The sequence below is a fragment of the Mauremys mutica genome, chromosome 26 (genome assembly GCF_020497125.1).
Source record: "Mauremys mutica isolate MM-2020 ecotype Southern chromosome 26, ASM2049712v1, whole genome shotgun sequence".
NCBI classification, from domain to species: Eukaryota; Metazoa; Chordata; order Testudines; family Geoemydidae; genus Mauremys; species Mauremys mutica.
In genome coordinates this window covers 8396929-8418082 of record NC_059097.1, presented here as the reverse complement: position 1 = coordinate 8418082, position 21154 = coordinate 8396929, and the positions used below count along the sequence as shown (strand labels likewise).

Sequence of the window (21154 nt, the reverse complement as noted above, 5' to 3'; positions counted from 1 at the left end):
ACCAACAAACACTCTCAGGGCTCAGGATGGAGGGAGCTGGCAGCAGCTGCTCTCTCAACTTGCTGATCTACTTAAAAAGGCAGTGTACCTAGAGTGGGGTCAGTGTACTTAAAGGGGCAATGTGCTTCTCTCTCATACACATACTGTGTGTGTCTCTGTCTCTCCCTCTCTCACTCACACACATGGTGTGTGTCTCTGTCTCTCTCCGCTATGCTGTGTCTCCTCCCTCCATCCATGCTGCCTTGTAGAGCATGAGGCTACATTAATAACAATGTATTGTTATTGAGGGCTCACCCGAGTGCTAGTTCATCATTTAGCAGTAAGGCATTCCCTGGGAAATATCCCACCCTCTGACTTCACCACCTCAACCAAGCTTCACAATCTTCACTGTTATGTACAGTATTAAATTGTTTGTTTAAAACTTATACTATGTTTGTATATTATATATATATGTATGTATAAAAATATAGTCTTTTGTGTGGCGAAAAAAATTTCCCTGGAACCTAAACACAACACCCCCCGCATTTACAATAATTCTTATGGGGAAATTAGATTCACTTAACATTGTTTCACTTAAAGTAGCATTTTTCAGAAATAGAACTATAATATTAAGCGAGGAGTTACTGTATTAAGGTGTGAGCTCCAGATCAAACCTTTCCCGCACTCACAGCATTCACAGGCTGCTCTCGTGTGTGGATCCTCTGATGATTAATGAGACTTGAGCTCTGAGTGAACTTTTTCCCACACTCACAGCATGTATAGGGTCGCTCTCCTGTGTGGATTCTCCGATGAATAGTAAGCCCTGTGCTCCAAGTGAACTGTTTCCCGCACTCACAGCACTCATAGGGGCGCTCTCCTGTGTGGATCCTCTGATGATTATTAAGGTCTGATTTGAAAGTGAACCTTTTCCCACACTCACAGCATTCATATGGTCTCTCTCCTGTGTGGATCCTCTGATGTCTAATAAGGGATGACTTCTCAGTGAAGCTTTTCCCACACTCACAGCACTCATATGGTTTCTCTCCTGTGTGGATCCTCTGATGTTTAATAAGGGCTGAGTTATGAGGGAACGTTTTCCCGCACTCAGAGCACTCATAGGGGCGCTCTCCAGTGTGGATTCTCTGATGATTAATAAGGCCTGAGCTCTGAGTGAACTTTTTCCCACACTGAGAGCACTCATAGGGGCGCTCTCCAGTGTGGATTCTCTGATGATTAATAAGGCCTGATCTCTGCGTAAACTTTTTCCCACACTCACAGCATGTGTAGGGTCGCTCTCCTGTGTGCATTCTCTGATGATGAAAGAGGCCTGAGCTCTGAGTGAACTTTTTCCCGCACTCACAGCACTCATAGGGTCTCTCTCCTGTGTGGCCTGTCTGATGTATGATAAGGTTTGATTTCTCACTGAACTGTTTCCCACACTCACAGCATTTGTAGGGGCGCTCTCCTGTATGGATTCTCTGATGTTTATTAAGGTTTGATTTGAAAACGAAGCTTTTCCCACACTCACAGCATTTATACGGTCTCTCTCCTGTGTGAATCCTTTGATGTCTAATAAAGGATGAGCGCCGAGTAAAGCTTTTCCCACACTCACAGCACACATAGTGTCTCTCTCTTGTGTGGATTTTCTGATGTTTAAGAAGGGCTGAGCTCTGAGGGAATGTTTTCCCACACTCACAGCATTCATAGGGCTCCTCTTCTGTGTGGATTCTCCGATGTTTAAGAAAGGCTGTGCTCCATGTGAACTGTTTCCCGCACTCACAACATTCATAGGGGCGCTCTCCTGTGTGGATCCTCTTATGTATATTAAGGTTTGATTTGAAAGTGAAACTTTTCCCGCACTCAGAGCATTTATACGGTCTCTCTCCTGTGTGGATCCTCTGATGTCTAATAAGGGATGAGCTCCGCGTGAAGCTTTTCCCGCACTCGCAGCACTCGTAGGGTCTCTTGTCTGTGTGGCTTGTCTGATGTTTAATAAATGTTGATTTCTCAATGAATTGTTTCCCGCACTCAGAGCATTCATAGGGGCGCTCTCCCGTGTGGATCTTCTCATGTTTAAATAGGGCTGAGCTCTGAGCGAACGTTTGCCCGCACTCACCACATGTATAGGGGCGCTCTCCTGTGTGCATTCTCTGATGATTAATAAGGAATGAGCTCAGAGTGAACTTCTTCCCGCACTCACTGCATTCATAGGGTCTGTCTCCTGTGTGGATCCTCTGATGTCTAGTAAGGGATGAGTTCTGAGTGAAGCTTTTCCCGCACTCACAGCACTCGTAAGGTCTCTCTCTTGTGTGGCTTGTCTGATGTGTGATAAGGTTTGATTTCTCACTGAACTGTTTCCCGCACTCACAGCATTTGTAGGGGCGCTCTCCCGTGTGGATCCGCTGATGTCTAACGAGGGTGGAGTTCAGAGTGAAGTGTTTCCCACACTCAGTGCATGTGTTTTTTCTCTCTCCTGTGGGTATTCTCTGCTGGGCTGTGATTTCCTTGGAGTTCTGGTGAGTCCCCTGACAATTAATGGATTTGCCCACTTTCTTCAAGGGTTGGTTTCCCTGCTGCCTCTCTGGCCTGTGCTGACTCTCACAGGCTTTTCCCTGCACATGAAGCCTGGACACATTCCCTTGGGATCCTTGCAATAATCCCCCGTGTGTTTCCACTTGCTCAGCATCTTCCTGCTCAGGATTCAGCTCCTCGTTCTCACTCACCATCCCAGCACCTTCTAGGACAGAGAGAGAAATGTCAGAAACGGGGTAGAAAAGGGGAAAGCAAACCAAAATTAGAGCTTGAGAGAGAGAAAAAACCCAACTCCTTAGGGGACAGAGGAGGCGAACAATTCTGCCTCCACATCCCATCAGGCAGGGAGCTGCTGGCGGGTGTCAGTGAGGATGGGTAGGAAGCCGTGAGCGATAGCTGCCCATAGGGTACAAGGCCTCCTGAGGATACTCCTGAACTCCGAGAGCTCCCAAGGCCTTTTCAGGGAGTCCCAGCTCTTTCCTTCAGGCACTGAGAGTTTTTGAATTGGTTTAAGGATCCCTCACCTGCGCAGGCGCCTCTCAGGATCTCTCCTTCCTCAGAGCCCTGGAGATCCAGGACCCACGGCTCCTCCCCTCGTTCCAGCTGGGAGATCACGTCAGGTTTGGAAACAGGAAACCCTGCACAGGGGATAGAAAACAAGGGAGATCAGGGGAGTTCATGGGACATTTTTCATAAAGAAGAGTCTATTGGTTTTAACCCAGCCCATTTTAAAGCTGTCAAATCCTGGGGACAGGTCCCCAGGTGCTCCAAGGTGCAGGACATGCTGCGTATGAGGCATTTAACTATCCCCATCTCTGCTGGGAACACACCCAGCCAGACACTCCTCAGCAAGGGGCTCCTAAAACACAGAGACAGTAACTCCATGTTCCAGGAAGTAAAAACTCCAGCCAGAGGGGAAGTCACCCTGTATCTGCTTCTTAATCACAGAGAGAACCCCAGAGACAATGGGAGAGTTGTAGGAAATCCCGGGACTGGTGAGCATGGGCTGGTGGGATTCAGCGCAGTAAGGAAAAGAAGAGATGGGGGGTGTCACTGAATGTCGTATCTCAGGGCTTGTCAGTGTAGACAAGGGGTCGGCAACCTTTCAGAAGTGCTGTGCCGAGTCTTCATTTATTCACTCTAATTTAAGGTTCCGTGTGCCAGTTACACATTTTAATGTTTTTAGAAGGTCTCTTTCTATAAGTCTATAATATAGAACTAAACTATTGTTGTATGTAAAGTTAATAAGGTTTCAAAATATTTAAGAAGCTCATTTAAAATTAAATTAAAATGCAGAGGCCCCCAGACTGGTGGCCAGGACCCGGGCAGTGTTAGTGCCACTGAAAATCAGCTCGCGTGCCGCCTTCGGCACCTGTGCCATAGGTTGCCTACCCCTGGTGTAGACACTCGCTACAGCAACGAGAAAAGTTCTCCCATGAGCATAGGTCATCCACCTCCACTAGAGGCAGTAGCTAGCTCGATGGACGCATTATTTTCTGTTTAAAGACCAACTACTCTAACTACCCTAAATGCTACATGCTTATTCAGATTGTCTTGAAATTTGCTGGGCAAATTTTTCATAGGCATTCAGGGAAGGGTTAGTGGTCCAAACATGGGTTGATTTGTTAAAAAGGTTCCTAAGATATAGCCCTCACCCCCACCCCCGCTATGCAGCTTTTTACAAAATCATCTTGCTCTTGAAACTTTTTTTGCACACAGCTGGGACTGAAACTATGGTTCTCATCGTCCCCCGACCAATCTCAGTCACTTGGCATTTCTCGCAGTTAGTACATAGCGCCCACTGCCGCTTTGGGAAACCATTATTGAAAAAGTTCATACTGGGAGGATTTGGAATTTCAGAGCAGCACAGGTCAAACTGGTGAGTTGATGACATGGAAATACATACGTGCAGCAAGACTAAGTCCCTGTTAACTGCTAGAGGGTTTCCCGCAATCTGCTGTCACAGTAAAGTGTTGGCTCAAGGAGATGTGCTGTGGCCATTGAACCTGAATTCATCATCACGTCATGTTCCCATGACACCTCTGGTGTTTAGGGCAGTGACTAAGCTCCTCCACTCCTGTCTGTTTCTGGCAAGTCTTTCAATGGTTCCCCCGCAATGCCCCAGGTTTCTCAGCTCAGCTCCCACAGCTCTTCACCATGTTGTTTTCAGGCAGCCTTGTTTTCTCTTGCTTTCAGGTGTCCGTCTTAATGCTATTCTGGTGATGGAATCAGTTTCCATCCAAAGCACATGGCTAATCCATCTCCATCGTCTCCTGGCAATGATGGTGCTCATATCCTCTTGGCTGCACTGTGTGAATAGGTCTTGGTTTGAGATTGTTGTGGGCCAAAAGATATGGAGGATTTTTCTGAGGCAGGTTGTATGGAATGAAAACAGTTTGGACACGTCATGCTTTCTCATTCCCCAGCATTCTGCACTATCAAGTAGTGTTGGAAGTACACAGCTCTGATAAATCTTGAGTTTGGTTTTGGTGTTGTATTTTGATGATTTCCAGACTGTATTGAAGCTCCTGAAGGTGTTCCTGGCTTTACTGATTCTGTTCCGGACGTCCTGGCTTGTTCCACCGTCCTGGCTGATGGTGCTGCCCAAGTATGTGAATGTTTCTACATTGGTGAGAACATGATCCTCTATCCATATTGGTGATGGTGAGGCAATATTAAAGGTCATAATATCGGTCTTATTGCAGTTGATTTTCAATCCAATTTGCTGGCAGAATGTGTTGAGTTGTTTTTTTCTTGTATATGGTGTTGGGTATGTGATAGGAGAGCGAGATCATCTGCGAAGTCCAGGTCTTCAAGGGATAAGAAGGCTGTCCAGTTAATGCCTCTTGGCATGTCTCTGTTGTACGCCGCATTACATAGTCAATGGCAATGCTGAAGAGGGTTCATAGAGCCATAGATTCTAGGACTGGAAGGGACCTCGAGAGGTCATCAAGTCCAGTCCCCTGCCCTCATGGCAGGACCAAATACTGTCTAGACCATCCCTGATAGACATTTATCTAACCTACTCTTAAATATCCCCAGAGATGGAGATTCCACAACCTCCCTAGGCAATTTATTCCAGTGTTTAACCACCCTGACAGTTAGGAACTTTTTCCTAATGTCCAACCTAAACCTCCCTTGCTGCAGTTTAAGCCCATCGCTTCTTGTTCTATCCTTAGAGGCTAAGGTGAAAAAGTTTTCTCCCTCCTCCTGACACCCTTTTAGATACCTGAAAACTGCTATCATGTCCCCTCTCAGTCTTCTCTTTTCCAAACTAAACAAACCCAATTCTTTCAGCCTTCCTTCGTAGATCATGTTCTCAAGACCTTTAATCACTCTTGTTGCTCTTCTCTGGACCCTCTCCAATTTCTCCACATCTTTCTTGAAATGCAGTGCCCAGAACTGGACACAATACTCCAGTTGAGGCCATGGGCGCCAACTTATATGGGCTCTTGGAGCTAAAGCCCCAGGAATATTCATAATCAGGGGCTCTGCTCCACCAATATTTGGAGCTAGATTTTTCCCCCTCCCCAGAGCTTCCCTGCCTGAATGTAAAGAGAGCGCACAGCGCGTCTCTCTCTCCTTTGCAGCTGCTGCCGTAGCCTAAGGGCTGCAGCATTAGCATAAGAGGAATGTGCTAACTGCTGCTGAAGCACTCAGGAGGGGGAGGGGAGTGGAGGGGGCCTCCCCTCCCCTCCCCTCCCCTCTCCTGCCCCTACCTGGAGGAGACATAAACGGGCCAGGAGACAGACATCACTCACCTTAGCAACTGTTGGGGCTTCCGTGAGTGTTTGACCCTATGATTCCCCCCCTGCCCCAGCCCCAGTCCCAGCCCCTACTCCTACCCCCAGTGAGGCACAGCAGGCTGCACAGGGGAGGCAGGAAGCCACATGGCAATGCCCCCTCCCCCAGCACCCACCCGCCACAGGAGGGATGGGAGAGGGAGGCTTCCTAGACCTGAGCAGCTGGGGCTTGGGTGAATTTTATGACACCCTGCTCCCCCATCCCATAGCCAGCCACCACCCTGCCTACCCCACTTCTGCCCCATGCTGGGCAAGGGGCAGCCCCATCCCCCCTCCACAGTGAAGTTATGGTGAGGGGCAGCAACATGGAAGGCCACCTGTGCCCCCCCCCCCAGTACCCATCATAGGGGAGGGGAGTGAGCTTTCTGGACCTGAGAGGGGCCCTAGGAGCATGTGCAGAGTGTGTGTGCCGTGGGGGGCAGGAGGGGTCCCTCCCCTGGAGTTTGCTGCTGCCAGTGGTGGTGATGGGGAGTCCTCTCTGGCCCTAGCCCTGGGGCAGCCTGTCTGCACCCTAAGTTCCTCATCCTCAGCCCTGCCTCACCCCAAAGCCTGCACCCCCAGCACTGAGCACGCTCCTGCACTGTGAACCCCTCATCCCCAGCCCCACCCCAGAACCCTCACCTGAGGGGAAAAACATGCAACTTAAATTTGGTGGTCAGTTTGGAGTATCATTGTATTTAGCACAATATTTGATTATTTTACACCCTTCAAAGTATGTGACTGGTCATATACAGGTGTTTTCTCTGAATACTGTCTGTGTGCCTCAGTTTCCCCAATGCATTTCTTAAGGCTCTAGATGGTGGGATAAGGGGGTGTGATTGTTGTAAAGCCCTAGAGGGCCAGTGTGATGCTGTCTGCACAGAGAATGGCCGACACCCTGTCTCCAGGCAACTGATGGCCTGGGCCACTCTCCTGCAAGGTGCCAACTGAAGGTGTTTGGAGTATCATTGTATTTAGCACAATATTTGATTATTTTACACCCTTCAAAGTATGTAACTGGTCGTATACAGGTGTTTTCTCTGAATACTGTCTGTGTGCCTCAGTTTCCCCAATGCATTTCTTAAGGCTCTAGATGGTGGGATAAGGGGGTGTGATTGTTGTAAAGCCCTAGAGGGCCAGTGTGATGCCATCTGCACAGAGAATGGCTGCAACCCTGCCTCCAGGCAACTGATGGCCTGGGCCACTCTCCTGCAAGGTGCCAACTGAAGGTGTTGGAGAACAAAGAGATCAGGTGGCCTCCTAATGTCTGGAAAAGAGACAAAGGCCAGAGGAGGGAGTGTCAGTGCCTCTGCAGACTTCCGGGAAGTGCATGGTGTGGAAGGGGATGCTGGGATGCTTTGGAACAACTCCATACAAAGCCAGTCAGGACTCTGGGGGAGCCTCCTCTCTGAGCATACTGTCTCCAGGGCAAGAAGCTTACACCTTCCTGGGTCTGACCTCGGAGCATTCAGCATGCCCTTCCACACCATGCACTTTCCGCAGCGAGTCTGCCCAGGCAGGTCCTGGGGCAACCAGAGGTCCCTGCACCCCAACTCCGCAGTCAGATGTGACTCTCAGCCAGACAGTAAAACAGAAGGTTTATTAGATGACAGGGATACAGTCTAAAACAGAGCTTGTAGGTACAGAAAACAGGACCCCTCAGTCAGGTCCATCTTGGGGGGTGGGGAGCCCAGACCCAAGTTCTGGGCCTCTCCTGATTTCCCCAGCCAGCTCCAAACTGACACTCCCTCCTCTGGCCTTTGTGTCTCTTCCGGACAAGGAGGCCACCTGATCTCTTTGTCCCCAACACCGTCAGTTGGCACTTTGCAGGGGAAACTGAGGCACCCACACAGTATTCAGAGAAAACATTAAGAACATTCCCACTTTGTCACAACAGGTGCAACAAAATTTAATACCGTATATTGAAGCAGGCAAGTGCTGCTTCTGACTTTCCACTTTTAATTGACCCTTGTAATCTTGTGGTGCTGACGCATTGTAGCTTCACTTTATATCAGCTTACAGGGTGAGAGCGGGGGGGGGGGGGGGAGACCACCATTTTGGGCCCCACCAAAAATTATACGAACCTGCCGCCTATGGTTGAGGCCTAACCAGCACAGAGTAGAGCGGAAGAATGACTTCTCATGTCTTGCTCACAACACACCTGTTAATGCATCCCAGAATCACGTTTGCTTTTTTGCAACAGCATCACACTGTTGACTCATGTTTAGCTTGTGGTCCACTATAACCCCTAGATCCCTTTCTGCCGTACTCCTTCCTAGACAATCTCTTTCCATTCTGCATGTGTGAAACTGATTGTTCCTTCTTAAGTGGAGCACTATGCATTTGTCTTTGTTAAACTTCATACTGTCTACCTCAGATCATTTCTCCAATTTGTCCAGATCATTTTGAATTATGACCCTGTCCTCCAAACCAGTTGCAATCCCTCCCAGTTTGGTATCATCTGCAAACTTAATAAGCGTCCTTTCTATGCCAATATCTAAGTCGTTGATGAAACACCCCGACATACTTCTGTTCTGACTTCAAAACTGAGCTCACTGTGATCAATACTGCATGTGAAGTTAGAATAGATGCTTTTGATAATGTTGATTATACAAAATGTGCCATAGGCCGGTCCTGTGAATGCTATCAAAAACCTTCTTGAAGTCTAAGAAGTTTATGTAGAGGCGCCATTTCCATTCTAAGCATTGTTCTATTATGTTTCATTGAGCAAAGATCTGGTCTGTGCATGCACGCCCTTTTCAAAAACTGCCTTGCTCTTTTCTGAGAACGCTCTCAACCGCCTCTGATGTATGCTGGACTATGATCTTACACAATACCTTGCTTGGCACAGATAAAAGTGTGATATCATGCCAGTTATTGCAATCACTGAGAGTTCCTTTCTTTGATATCTTCACTATAAACCCATTGGTCCACTCCTCTGGCACTTTTTCCCTTTCCCAGACTGATGTGAATAGAGAGGCCAGGATAGATGCCGCTAACTCAGAATTTACCTTGAATAATTGTGCATTCACATTATCCCTGCCAGGAGCTTTCCCATTTTTTAAGGATTTGACGGCTTGAATGATCTCTTGCTTTGTTGGTGTGTCTGTGTTGATATCAAGATCATCTTCTGCCTCTGGGATGTTTGCTTCCTCTATAGGTGGATACCTGTTCAGCAATTCTTTGAAATGCTCTGTCCAGTGCATTTCTTGTTCTTTTTCTGTTGTCAATAGGTGGCCTTCTGTGTCCCTGATGAGAGTGTTTGTTGGTGTCTGGCGTTTACCACTGGTAAGATTTTGTAGACGGTTCCTTGTTCACCACGAGCAGTTGCCTCCTCGCCTTGTTTTGCTAGATTATCAATATAATGTTGTTTGTCCACATTCACAGGGCGTTTGATCTCCCAGTGTGCCTTGCTATACTGCTCATGGTATTTGTCCTTTAGCTTCTGGGATTTTATGTCTAAAACTTTTTTCCTTCGGGGCTCGTCTGGTTTCTATGGTGTTCCATGTGCTGGGTGTAATCCACTCATTTCTTCTCTTCTGCCTCTGGCTTAGACAGGCTTCGCTGCGCTGTTCATAGATTGTTGTTACTTTGTCCCACTTTGTGTTAATCTCCTCATCTGCATTCTCCTCCTCTTCATCAATGTCTGCAAGTGCCTGAAACCTGTTCTTTCACTACAGAATGAAGGCTTTCTATAGTTCACGGGACTTTAGCTTGTCAACATCATAATGTCTACGTCCCTTGTTTGGTGGACCCACACTTCTCAGTTTTAGCTTGATGGAGGCTGTCACAAGGTGGTGGTCGCTGCCAATATCTGCTCCCCTTCTCACTTTCACACCTGTCAATGAGTGTCGCCATTTGACATTGGTCAATCTGGTTCTTAGCTCTGCCATTTGGAGAACACCATGTCAGACTGTGAATTTCACAATGTTGAAATAGGGTTCCGCTGATAACTAGATCATTCATATTGCAGAAATCAACAAGCCTCTCCGTTTTCATTCATCATGCCACACCCATGTCTTCCCATTGCTCTGGCACTGTTTGTGTTGTCCTTACTGACCTTGGCATTCAGGTCTCCCATGATGATAGTTAGGTCGTGGCGTGGTACTCTCTCTAACTCCGCCTGTAGTATAAGGTAGATCCTTTGCTTCTTCATCACAGTCATTTGTCGGAGCGTAGCACTGAATCAGGGTGATGTTATTGTATTTCCCTTTCAGTCTGGCTCTCCTAATTCTGCTGCTGATGGACTTCCACTAAAGCAGGGACCGCTCCACTCCCTTCTTCAAAAGGATGGCAATACTGTTATGGTGTTGTCCATCATCCTGTCCAGAATACAGCAAAGTTTCTAATGAGGCTGTTGTTAATCTTCCTGATCCCGTCCATCTGCTCTCACTGACACCCAGGATACGTAAGCTGTAGCATCTCATCTCTGCTGGGACCTGAACTAGCTTCTGTGTTTCGTACATTGTCTGTACATTCCAAAAAAACAAGTTTGTTTTTTGTCTTGGTGTTGAACACTTCAGTCTTCATGCCAGTGGCTTCCTTTCGGCTTTCACCACTGGAAGTCATAGGGGTGTTTGACTCCTGAAGGACATCGCACACAGTAAAGCAGGGATTCTCAAACTTCATTGCAACACGTCCCCCTTCTGACAATAAAAATTACTACAGGGCCCCAGGAAGAGGGACTGAAGCCTGAGCCCACCGGAGCCCCGCCACCCCGGGCAGGGGGGGGGAGGGAGGGAGGGAGGGAGCAAAGTTCAAGTCCCACTGTCCTGGGTAGGTTGATGGGACAAAACCCAAGCCCAAGGGCCTGAGCCCCGTGTGAGGGCCTGTAACCTGAGTCCTGCTGCCCAGGGCTGAAGCCAAAGCCCAAGCCCCATTCCCCAGGGCTGAAGTCTTTGGGCTTCGGCCCCAGGTGGCAGGCTCAGACCCCAGCAAGTCTAAATACCAGCCCTGGCGACCCCATTAAAACCGGGTCGCAACTTACTTTGGGGTCCCGACCCACAGTTTGAGAACCGCTGCAGTGAAGGTCGATTTCTCAGCCGCTGTTTCCGTAACATTTTATTTTTTTACGGGAGAGGGTTGTTCCCCATGTGCCTAACCCCCAGCTTGGAGGGCCAGGATGTCACTTTTGTCTGGCCAGGTTCACTCTGCACTGTGGGCTGTGGAAGCCACGCCCACCAAGCCCTACTGGGCATGCTCCAAATGTAGCAGGCATATAAATGGGAGCAGCTCAGCTCAGTCTGGGCTGACAGCTGAAGAGGAAGGACACTTGCTGCAGGCTCCAGACCAGGAAGCACCAGAGGTGCTGACAGCAGGAGCAAGGGCCACCGAGACCCAGGCGGAGACCCAGACACCAGCATAGTAGGAAGTAGCCCAGGGGGATGCCGGCTGCAGGGCTGAGAACAGTCAGCGTGTTGCACTTGACTCAGTGGCACAGACCTTTGCCAGACAGGACCCTGGGCTGGTACCTGGTGGAGCACGGAGGACCTGGGTCCCCCTACCCTGGCCACCACCCACCCCTAGGTGGCAGCCCATTGTCCTTGACTTTGGCCGCTAGACCTTTCCACCCTGGGTAATCTAATTTATCCTAGCCGCTACGCCATACCACTGAAAGGATCAGGGCAACCCAAATGACTCTGGCCATTAGGCCTTTCTGCCCTTCGGATAAGGGCAATCCTATAGACTCTGACCATTAGGACTTATAACTCTGGAACCTAGAACAGTGCTGTGAACTTATTTGTGGACTGGGAACAACCCCTTGCATGAAAAGAGGATAGGGTGTGAAAAAAAAAAAATCATACTGCTCACTAACATAGCTATGTTGGGGAAAGCTCTAGGGTAGACAGTTATAGTGGCAAAAAAAAAAAAAAAACAACCCCCCTCCCCCATTCCAAAAATCAATGTAATTAAATACCGATAAACTACACTCATGCAGAGTACATGCCACATCTAAAACACAACCTCATCTCTGCCCCTTCCATAACCCTGGGGTTGACACTAGCCACTGGAAACAGTTCAGCAAGGCTGGTACAAAGGTTTACAAACTACCAACGGAAGTGGAGAGTTCTTCATTTCAGGAAGTCTTCCAGTCAAGACTGGATGCCTTTCTGGAAGATGATTTAGTCAAACATGAGGTATACAGCTCAACACAAGGTAACTGGATGAAATTCTGTGGCTTGTGTTACAGAAGAGGTCAGACTAGGTGACCTCATAGTCCTTTCTGGCCATAAAAACCTATAAACCTAGAATAGTTACAAAGAAGGACTAAGAGAACGTGCCATTGTTTGTGCTGTGTTCCACAGATGGGAATACCAGCATTTATCGGCATCCCCTCCAGCCGCGTGCACTGCGTCAGCGTAGCTGTAATTTGTTGCTGGATGGATTACTGGGAGCAGCTTGGCAGAGCTGTGACTGTGACAGGAAGGGAGGTGCGTGTGGAACTTGGAGGACCTAGTCTGCCCCATTTCCATGCTGAGGGCTGTAGGTTGTGTCAGTGAAGGAGAACAAGGGCGTGTTCTTGTCACGGAGATTGTCTGCAGTCTGGTGGCACATGTGCTACTTGTTTCCAGGGTTCAGCGAGGGCAACGTGAAGTCAGTGACTCAGAAGGAATCCTCAGGGACAGGGCAAAGGGGTGATCTCACTTTGCAAGTCTGAGCTGCTTTGTGTGGAAAAGGCTCAGTGTTTGAGTGCCAGCCGGGGGTCGGAGGCTTCTCATCTTTACACTGGACCTAATCCCAAGTTTTGCCTTAGCAAAGTGAAGTTGTTAGACTTTGTGCTGAACTGCCCCTGTGCCCTGTTCCCAGAGTGTTCTGTAGCGGGGAGGGCAGAGTGTTAGTATGTGGGTCACTGGCTTGTCGGGGTGATGCTGAAATAGAGCAGAGTAGAGGTTGCATTGTGGGGATGCCATGAAACTTAACTCTGCATTTCCCCTTCTAAGAACCGAGGGGACAGGAATCCTTACCCAGCAAGGTCACATTCTCATAGTTCTCCTGCATCATGTCTCTGTAGAGGGCTCTCTGGGTGGGGTCCAGGAGAGTCCCCTCTTCCCTGGTGAAATACACAGCCACCTCCTCGAAGGTCACCGGCCCCTGAAAGAGCAAGAATCCAACACTCAGTACCTGCTGCCCCAGTCACAGCCCCATTATTCAACGGGGAAAGGAGCCAATCAAATGGAAGCTCTGGGTAGCTTGCAGTCAACAGAGTCCTACCCGCACACCGCTCGTAAGAGCAGCCATACTGGGTCAGACCAAAGGTCCATCTAGCCCAGTAACCTGTCTTCTGACAGTGGCCAATGCCAGGAGCTGCAGAGGGACTGAACAGAGCACATAATCATCAAGTGACCCATCCCCTGTTGCCCATTCCCAGCTTCTGGCAAACAGAGGCTAGAGACACCATCCCTGCTCATCCTGGCTAATAGCCCCTAAGGGACCTAGCCTGCACAAACTTATCAAGTATTAGAGCATCCAGAAAACATGAGGGTGAGGGCACAAAGAGAGAGCCCCTTCTCTCTCAGCAGATCCATCACACTCCTACTAGTCTGAGAATGATAGAGTTGAGGGAGTCCCTAGCAGGGTCCAGGGAGAGCTCACTGGTATAGAAGATTGGTGTTGGAAGAGACCTCAGGAGGTCATCTAGTCCAACCCCCTGCTCAAAGCAGGACCAACACCAACTAAATCATCCCAGCCAGGGCTTTGTCAAGCCTGACCTTAAAAACCTCCAAGGAAGGAGATTCCACCACCTCCCTAGGTAACCCATTCCAGTGCTTCACCACCCTCCTAGTGAAATAGTGTTTCCTAATATCCAACCTACACTTCCCCCACTGCAACTTGAGACCATTGCTCCTTGTTCTGTCATCTGCCATCACTGAGAACAGCCTAGCTCCAGCCTCTTTGGAACACCCCTTGAAGTAGCTGAAGGCTGCTATCAAATCCCCCCTCACTCTTCTCTTCTGCAGATTAAGCCAACTTCCCTCAGCCTCTCCTCGTAAATCATGTGCCCCAGCCGCCTAATAATTTTCGTTGCCCTCCGCTGGACTCTCTCCAATTTGTCCACATCCCTTCTGGCCCAAAAGTGGATGCAATACTCCAGATGTGGCCTCACCAGTGCCAAATAATTACTTCCCTTGATCTGCTGGCAATGCTCCTACTAATGCAGACCAATATAATAATAATAATAGGAGATATACCAATCTCCTAGAACTGGAAGGGACCTCGAAAGGTCATCGAGCCCAGCCCACTGCCTTCACTAGCAGGACCAATTTTTGCCCCAGATCCCTAAGTGGCCCCCTCAAGGATTGAACTCACAACCCTGGGTTTAGCAGGCCAATGCTCAAACCACTGAGCTATCCCTCCCCCTTGTTGCCATTAGCCTTCTTGGCAACAAGGTCACACTGTTGACTCATATCCAGCTTCTCATCCACTGTAATCCCCAGGTCCTTTTCTGCAAAACTACCGCTTAGCCAGTTGGTCTCCAGCCTGTAGCAGTGCATGGGATTCTTCTGTCCTAAGTGCCTGGACTCTGCACTTGTCCTTGTTGAACCTCATGTGATTTCTTTTGGCCCAATCCTCCAATTTGTCTAAGTCACTCTGGACCCTATCCCTACCCTCCAGTTTATCTACCTCTCCCCACAGCTTAGTGTCATCCACAAACTTGCTGAGGGTGCAATCCATCCCATCATCCAGATCATTAATGAAGATGTTGAACAAAACCAGCCCCAGGACCGACCCTTGGGGTATTCTGCTTAATACCGGATGCCACCTAGACATCGAGCCGTTGATCACTACCCATTGAGCCTGATGATCTAGCCAGCTTTCTATCCACTTTATAGTCCATTCATCCAATCCATACTACTTTAACTTGCTGACAAGAATACTGTGGGGGACCATATCAAAAGCTTTGCTAAAGTCAATGTATATCATGTCCACCACTTTCCCCATATCCACAGAACCAGTTATCTCATCATAGAAGGCGATAGGGTTGGTCAGGCATGACTTGCCCTTGGTGAATCCATGCTGACTGTTCCTGATCACCTTCCTCTCCTCCAAGTGCTTCAGAACAGATTCCTTGAGGACCTGCTCCATGATTTTTCCGGGGACTGAGGTGAGGCTCAGTCTGTAGCTCCCTGGATTCTCCTTCCTCCCTTTTTTAAAAGACGAGCACTGCATTTGCCTTTTTCCAATCGTCCAGGACCTCCCCGATCGCCATGAGTTTTCAAAGATAACGGCCAATGACTCTGCAATCACATCAGCCAACTCCCTCAGCACCCTCGGATGCATCAGATCCAGTCCCATGGACTTGTGCATGTCCAGCTTTTCTAAATAGCCCTTAACTTGTTCTTTCATCGCTGAGGGATGCTCACCTCCTCCCCATATTGTGCTGCTCAGTGCAGCAGTCTGGGAGCTGCCCTTGTCTGTGAAGACAGAGGCAAAAAGAGCATTGAGTACTTCAGCTTTTTCCACATCATCTGTCACTAGGTTGCCTCCACCATTTAGTAAAGGTCCCATTATTTCCTGACCATCTTCTTGTTGCTAACATACCTGTAGAAACCCTTCTTGTTACCCTTCACATCCCTTGCTAGCTGCAACTCCAGTTGTGCTTTGGCCTTCCTGATTACACCCCTGCATGCTCGAGCAATATTTTTATACTCCTCCCTAGTCATGTGTCCAAGTTTCCACTTTTTATAAGCTTTCTTTTTGTGTTTAAGCTCACCAAACATTTCTCTGTTAAGCCAAACTGGCTGTCTGTCATATTTGCTATTCTTTCTGCAAATTGGGATGGTTTGTTCCTGCAACCTCAGTAAGGCTTCTTTAAAATACAGCCAACTCTCCTGGACTCCTTTCCCCCTCATATTAGCCTCCCAGGGGATCCTGCCCATCAGTTCCCTGAGGGAGTCAAAGTCTGCTTTTCTGAAGTCCAGGCTCCATATTCTGCTGCTCTCCTTTCTTCCGTTTGTCAGGATCCTGAACTCGACCATCTCATGGTCACTGCTGCCCAGGTTGCCACCCACTTCTACTTCCTCTACCAATTCTTCCCTGTTTGTGAGCAGCAGGTGAAGAGGAGCATGGCCCCTAATTGGTTCCTCCAGCACTTGCACCAGGAAGTTGTCCCCAACACTCTCCAAAAACTTCCTGGATTGTCTGTGCACCGCTGTATTGCTCTCCCAGCAGATGTCAGGGTGATTGAAGTCCCACATGAGAACCAGGGCCTGTGGTCTGGAAACTTCTGTTAGTTGTCCAAAGAAAGCTTCTTCTATCTCATCCTCCTGGTCTGGTGGTCTACAGCAGACACCCACCACGACATCACCATGACATGGGTAGGAAGCACAACATTCTCCTCCTTGTGAGGAAGTGGATATGAGGGGAGGGGCATCTCCCCTAAGCCTGACTGCTGGGTGCCCCCTTCATATCTCACAGCAGCTGTTGGTTAGTGAGGTCAGGCTCCATCACTGGGAGTCTGGTCACTTTTCCTAGCCCCATCTAGGTGGGTTGTTTCCTCTTCCACAAATTAGGGCATTTCCACCTCCGAACCTCAAGGGTCTATTCCTAGAATCTAGGCCTATTAAACAACTCCCAGCAGGTTTGCCACACCCGGTCCTCCTCCCTTTCTCCATCCTGTGCATTTCCTGCCCCGCTCCAACCTCCAGACCAGACTTTGCAAACCTTCCCAACTCCTGTGTATTTGCTGTCCCTCTCCTCCAGCAGGAACCTGTGACGAAGTGGGACTGGTCTTACTGGGGGCTGGGTACAGATCCTAAGTATCTAGCAGCAAAAGTCCATGCAGCCAAATGCCTGACACTCTGTCTCCTAGCAACTGATGGCCGGGCCCCTCCCTGCAAAGGTGCTGGCTAAAGGTGTTGGAGACAAAGGGGTCAGGTGACCTTCTGGCCCGGGAAAGAAGCGGAGGAGAGAGGAGGGGCCGGGGTGGGGGTTGGGCAGACTGAAGTTGGCTGGGGAAAAGAGGGGAAGCAGGGAGAGAGGGCTCTGATCCCCGAGGGGGGCTGTGGGGTCCCAAGATGGACCTAACAGGGGGGATCCGGTTATCTGTGCCTGCAAGACCTGTGGTGGACTGTGTTCCTGTCGTCTAAATAAACCTTCTGCTTTACTGGCTGGCTGAGAGTCCTGGTGAATCGGCAGGGAGCCCGGGGGTGCAGGGCCTGACTCCCCCACACTCCGTGACAAACCCACCAGCAACCCTCCGATAATCCCTACCTGAACTGGCTCCTCTGCAGCCATTTCTCTTTCCTGTCCCATGGGAGGACGGGATTAGCTGGAGCAACATGTGGGCATCATTCTGCAGCCTGGCAGGGCGAGAAGGGCAATTGTGGAGGTCTCAGAACAGGCTTTAGTTCATTTCACATCAGAATTCCCCCAATCCCTTTCCCTGCAGATGGACATCCTAGATTCTGTCACACTGGGAAAACACTTCATAGGTGATAATGAGAGAGAAAAGGGAAGCACTAGAGGGAATTTCTATCAGCATTTGAGAGGGAAGTAGCACAGACAGGGAAAGTGTGGGTGGAGGATGAAGCTTCCCCTGAGTGAGGCTAGCTCCCTGCCTCACCTCTCCAGCCCCAGGCCTCGCCCCCTCCCCTTCATCCCATCTCTCCTCTCCTGGGAGGGACACAGCCAGCAGGAAGTCTCATGGGGGAGGACGAATGAGGAGGGACCCAGCGGGTGAGAAGTGCCCCGAGGGGCTTGCGGGGGAGAGGGGTGGTGAGGAGGGACCTGGAAGGAGGGGGCCTCTGGCGGGAGAGGGGGGTCGAGGAGGGACCCGGCAGGTGGGGGCAGGTCTGGCCCGGGAGGGGGAGGTGAGGCAGGACTCAGCGGGCTGGGAGGGGTCTTGCAGGGAAGGGGGATGAGGAGGGACCCGCTGTGTGGGTGGGTGAGGAGTACCCGGTCAGGAGGGGGCGTCTGGCGGGGGAGAGGAGGGACCTGGTGGCGTGAGGAGGGACCCAGCAGACTGGGAAAGGGGGGGGTCTAGCAAGGGAGGGGGGATGCGGAGGGACCTGGCAGGTGGGGAGGGGGGTCTCGCAGGGAAGGGCGGTGAGGAGGGACCTGGGAGGTGGGGGGGGGGCTTACAGGGGGTGGGGGGGTGAGGTGGGACCTGGCTTGTGGGGAGGGGGTCTCGCTGGGAAAGGGGGGTGAGGAGGGACCGGCGGGTGGGGAGGGGTCTGTCAGGGGAAGGGGAGTTAGCCATCACCCGGCAGGCTGGGGTGGTATCTCTCAGGGAAAGGGGGGGTGAGGAGGAACCCAGGGGCCAGCGGCGGGGGTGTCTGGTGGGGGAGGGGGTTGAAGAGGGACCTGGCAGGTGGGTGGGTGGTCAGACAGGGGCGGGGGAGGCCAGGCGGGACCTGGCAGGTGGGGGGGGGGTCTCACCAGGAGGGCAGGTGTGAGGAGAGACCCAGCTGATGGGGGTGTGTGGCGGTGGGGTCGATGAGGAACCTGGCTGATGGGGGGTGGGGGGAGACAGCACCTTGTGGGCAGGGGGGTCTCTCACAGAAGGGGGGACCCGGCAGGCGGGGGGAGGTCTCACCGGGAAGGGGGGGATGAAGAGTGACCTTGCGGCCAGGGGTCTCTCAGGGAAGGGGGGATGGGGGGGACCCGGCAAGTGGGGGGGTCTGGCAGGAGAGGCAGGCAAAGAGGGACCCGGCGGCCGGGGGAGGAGCCTGACGGGTGAGAGGGGATGAGGGGGGACCCGGCAGGCGAGGGGGGGCCTGGGGGGGAGGGAGGCGAGGAGGAATCTGGCCGGCGGGGGGGGTCTGGCGGGGGGAGGGAACCTCGCAGGGGAGGGGGACAAGGAGGAACCGGGGGGGGGCAAGGCAGGGGGGAGCAGAGAGGGAGAGGAGGAATCTGGCCGGCGGGGGTCTGGCGGGGGGGAACCTCGCAGGGGAGGGGGGCGAGGCGGGGGGAGGGGAGGGGGAGAGGAGGAATCCGGCCGGGGAGGGTCTGACGGGGGGGGAACCTCACAGGGGAGGGGGGCGAGGGGGAACCAGCCGGGGGGGTCTGGTGGTGGGGTTGAGGGGATCTCACAGGGGAAGGGGGCGAGGGGGAACCAGCCGGGGGGGTCTGGTGGTGGGGTTGAGGGGATCTCACAGGGGAAGGGGGCGAGGGGGAACCAGCCGGGGGGGTCTGGTGGTGGGGTCGAGGGGATCTCGCAGGGGAAGGGGGGGAGGGGGAACCGGGGGGGAGATGAGGGGGAGAGGAGGAATCCGGCCAGGGAGGGTCTGGCGGGGGGGGAACCTTGCAGGGGAGGGGGTTGAGGGGGAACCAGCCAGGGGGGTCTGGTGGTGGGGTCGAGGGGATCTTGCAGGGGAGGGGGGCGAGGGGGAACCCAGCCAGGGGGGTCTGGCAGGGGGGCGAGGCGGGGGGAGGGGACCTCGCAGGGGAGGGGGCGAGGAGAAACCCGGGGGAGGGGAGGGGACCTCGCAGGGGAGGGGGGCGAGGAGGAACCCGGGGGAGAGGGGGTCTGGCAGGGGGGCGATCCCGCAGGGGAGGGGGCGAGGAGGAACCCGGCCGAAGGGGTCTGGCAGGGGGGGCGATCCTGCAGGGGAGGGGGCGAGGAGGAACCCAGCCGGGGGGGGGTCCGGCAGGGGGGCGAGGCGGGGGGAGGGGGACCTCGCAGGGAAGGGGGCAAGGAGAAACCCGGGGGAGCGGGGGTCTGGCGGGGGGAGGGGGCGAGGAGGAACCGGGGGTCTGGCGGGGGTGCGATCGGGCAGGGGAGGGGGCGAGGAGGAACCCGGGGGAGCGGGGGTCTGGCGGGGGGAGGGGGCGAGGAGGAACCCGGGGGAGGGGGGGTCTGGCGGGGGTGCGATCCCGCAGGGGAGGGGGCGAGGAGGAACCCGGGGGAGCGGGGGTCTGGCGGGGGGAGGGGGCGAGGAGGAACCCGGGGGAGGGGGGTCTGGCGGGGGTGCGATCCCGCAGGGGAGGGGGCGAGGAGGAACACGGGGGAGCGGGGGTCTGGCGGGGGGAGGGGCCGAGGAGGAACCCGGGGGAGCGGGGTTCTGGCGGGGGGGAGGGGGCGAGGAGGAACCCGGGGGGGGGCGATCTCGCAGGGGAGGGGGGCGAGGAGGAACCCGGGGGAGAGGGGGTCTGGCAGGGGGGCGATCCCGCAGGGGAGGGGGCGAGGAGGAACCCGGCCGAAGGGGTCTGGCAGGGGGGGCGATCCTGCAGGGGAGGGGGCGAGGAGGAACCCAGCCGGGGGGGGGTCCGGCAGGGGGGCGAGGCGGGGGGAGGGGACCTCGCAGGGAAGGGGGCAAGGAGAAACCCGGGGGAGCGGGGGTCTGGCGGGGGGAGGGGGCGAGGAGGAACCCGGGGGGTCTGGCGGGGGTGCGATCGGGCACGGGAGGGGGAGAGGACGACACCGGCGGAGCGGGGGTCTGGCGTCGGGAGAGGGCGAGGAGGAACCCGGGGGAGGGGGGTTTGGCGGGGGTGCGATCCCGCAGGGGAGGGGGCGAGGAGGAACCCGGGGGAGCGGGGGTCTGGCGGGGGGAGGGGGCGAGGAGGAACCCGGGGGAGGCGCGTCTGGCCGCGCTGCGATCCCGCAGGGGAGGGGGCGAGGAGGAACCCGGGGGAGCGGGGGTCTGGCGGGGGGAGGGGGCGAGGAGGAACCCGGGGGAGCGGGGTTCTGGCGGGGGGGAGGGGGCGAGGAGGAACCAGGGGGGGGGGCGATCTCGCAGGGGAGGGAGCGAGGAGGAACCCGGGGGAGGGGGGTGCAGGCGGGGGGGGGGGGCGAGGAGGAACCCGAGGGAGGGGGGGTCTGGCGCGGGGAGGGGACGAGGAGGAACCCGGGGGAGCGGGGGTCTGGCGGGGGGAGGGGGCGAGGAGGAACCCGGGGGAGGGGGGGTCTGGCGCGGGGAGGG

General features: G+C 53.2%; 1 protein-coding gene across 4 annotated transcripts in view; it reads right to left on the bottom strand.

Annotated features, from left to right (window-relative positions):
* The window catches only part of LOC123356638 (zinc finger protein 850-like), a 40395-nt gene extending 22121 nt beyond the window's left edge, over positions 1-18274 (bottom strand). Inside the window, exons 1-5 of one of the 4 annotated variants that reach the window (XM_045000002.1) lie at positions 17857-18274; positions 17505-17593; positions 13259-13385; positions 3036-3149; positions 125-2716 (exon numbers count right to left, since the gene is read on the bottom strand). In XM_045000002.1, the coding sequence (XP_044855937.1) occupies positions 648-2716; positions 3036-3149; positions 13259-13385; positions 17505-17546 (2352 nt within the window). In that variant the 5' untranslated portion in view covers positions 17547-17593; positions 17857-18274 and the 3' untranslated portion in view covers positions 125-647. Of the gene's footprint in view, positions 1-124; positions 2717-3035; positions 3150-4417; positions 4437-13258; positions 13386-17504 lie in introns of those variants that run through there. The other 3 variants (XM_045000010.1, XM_045000003.1, XM_045000009.1) reach the window with 3 other exon arrangements.
* Positions 18275-21154: the final 2880 nt, after the last annotated feature.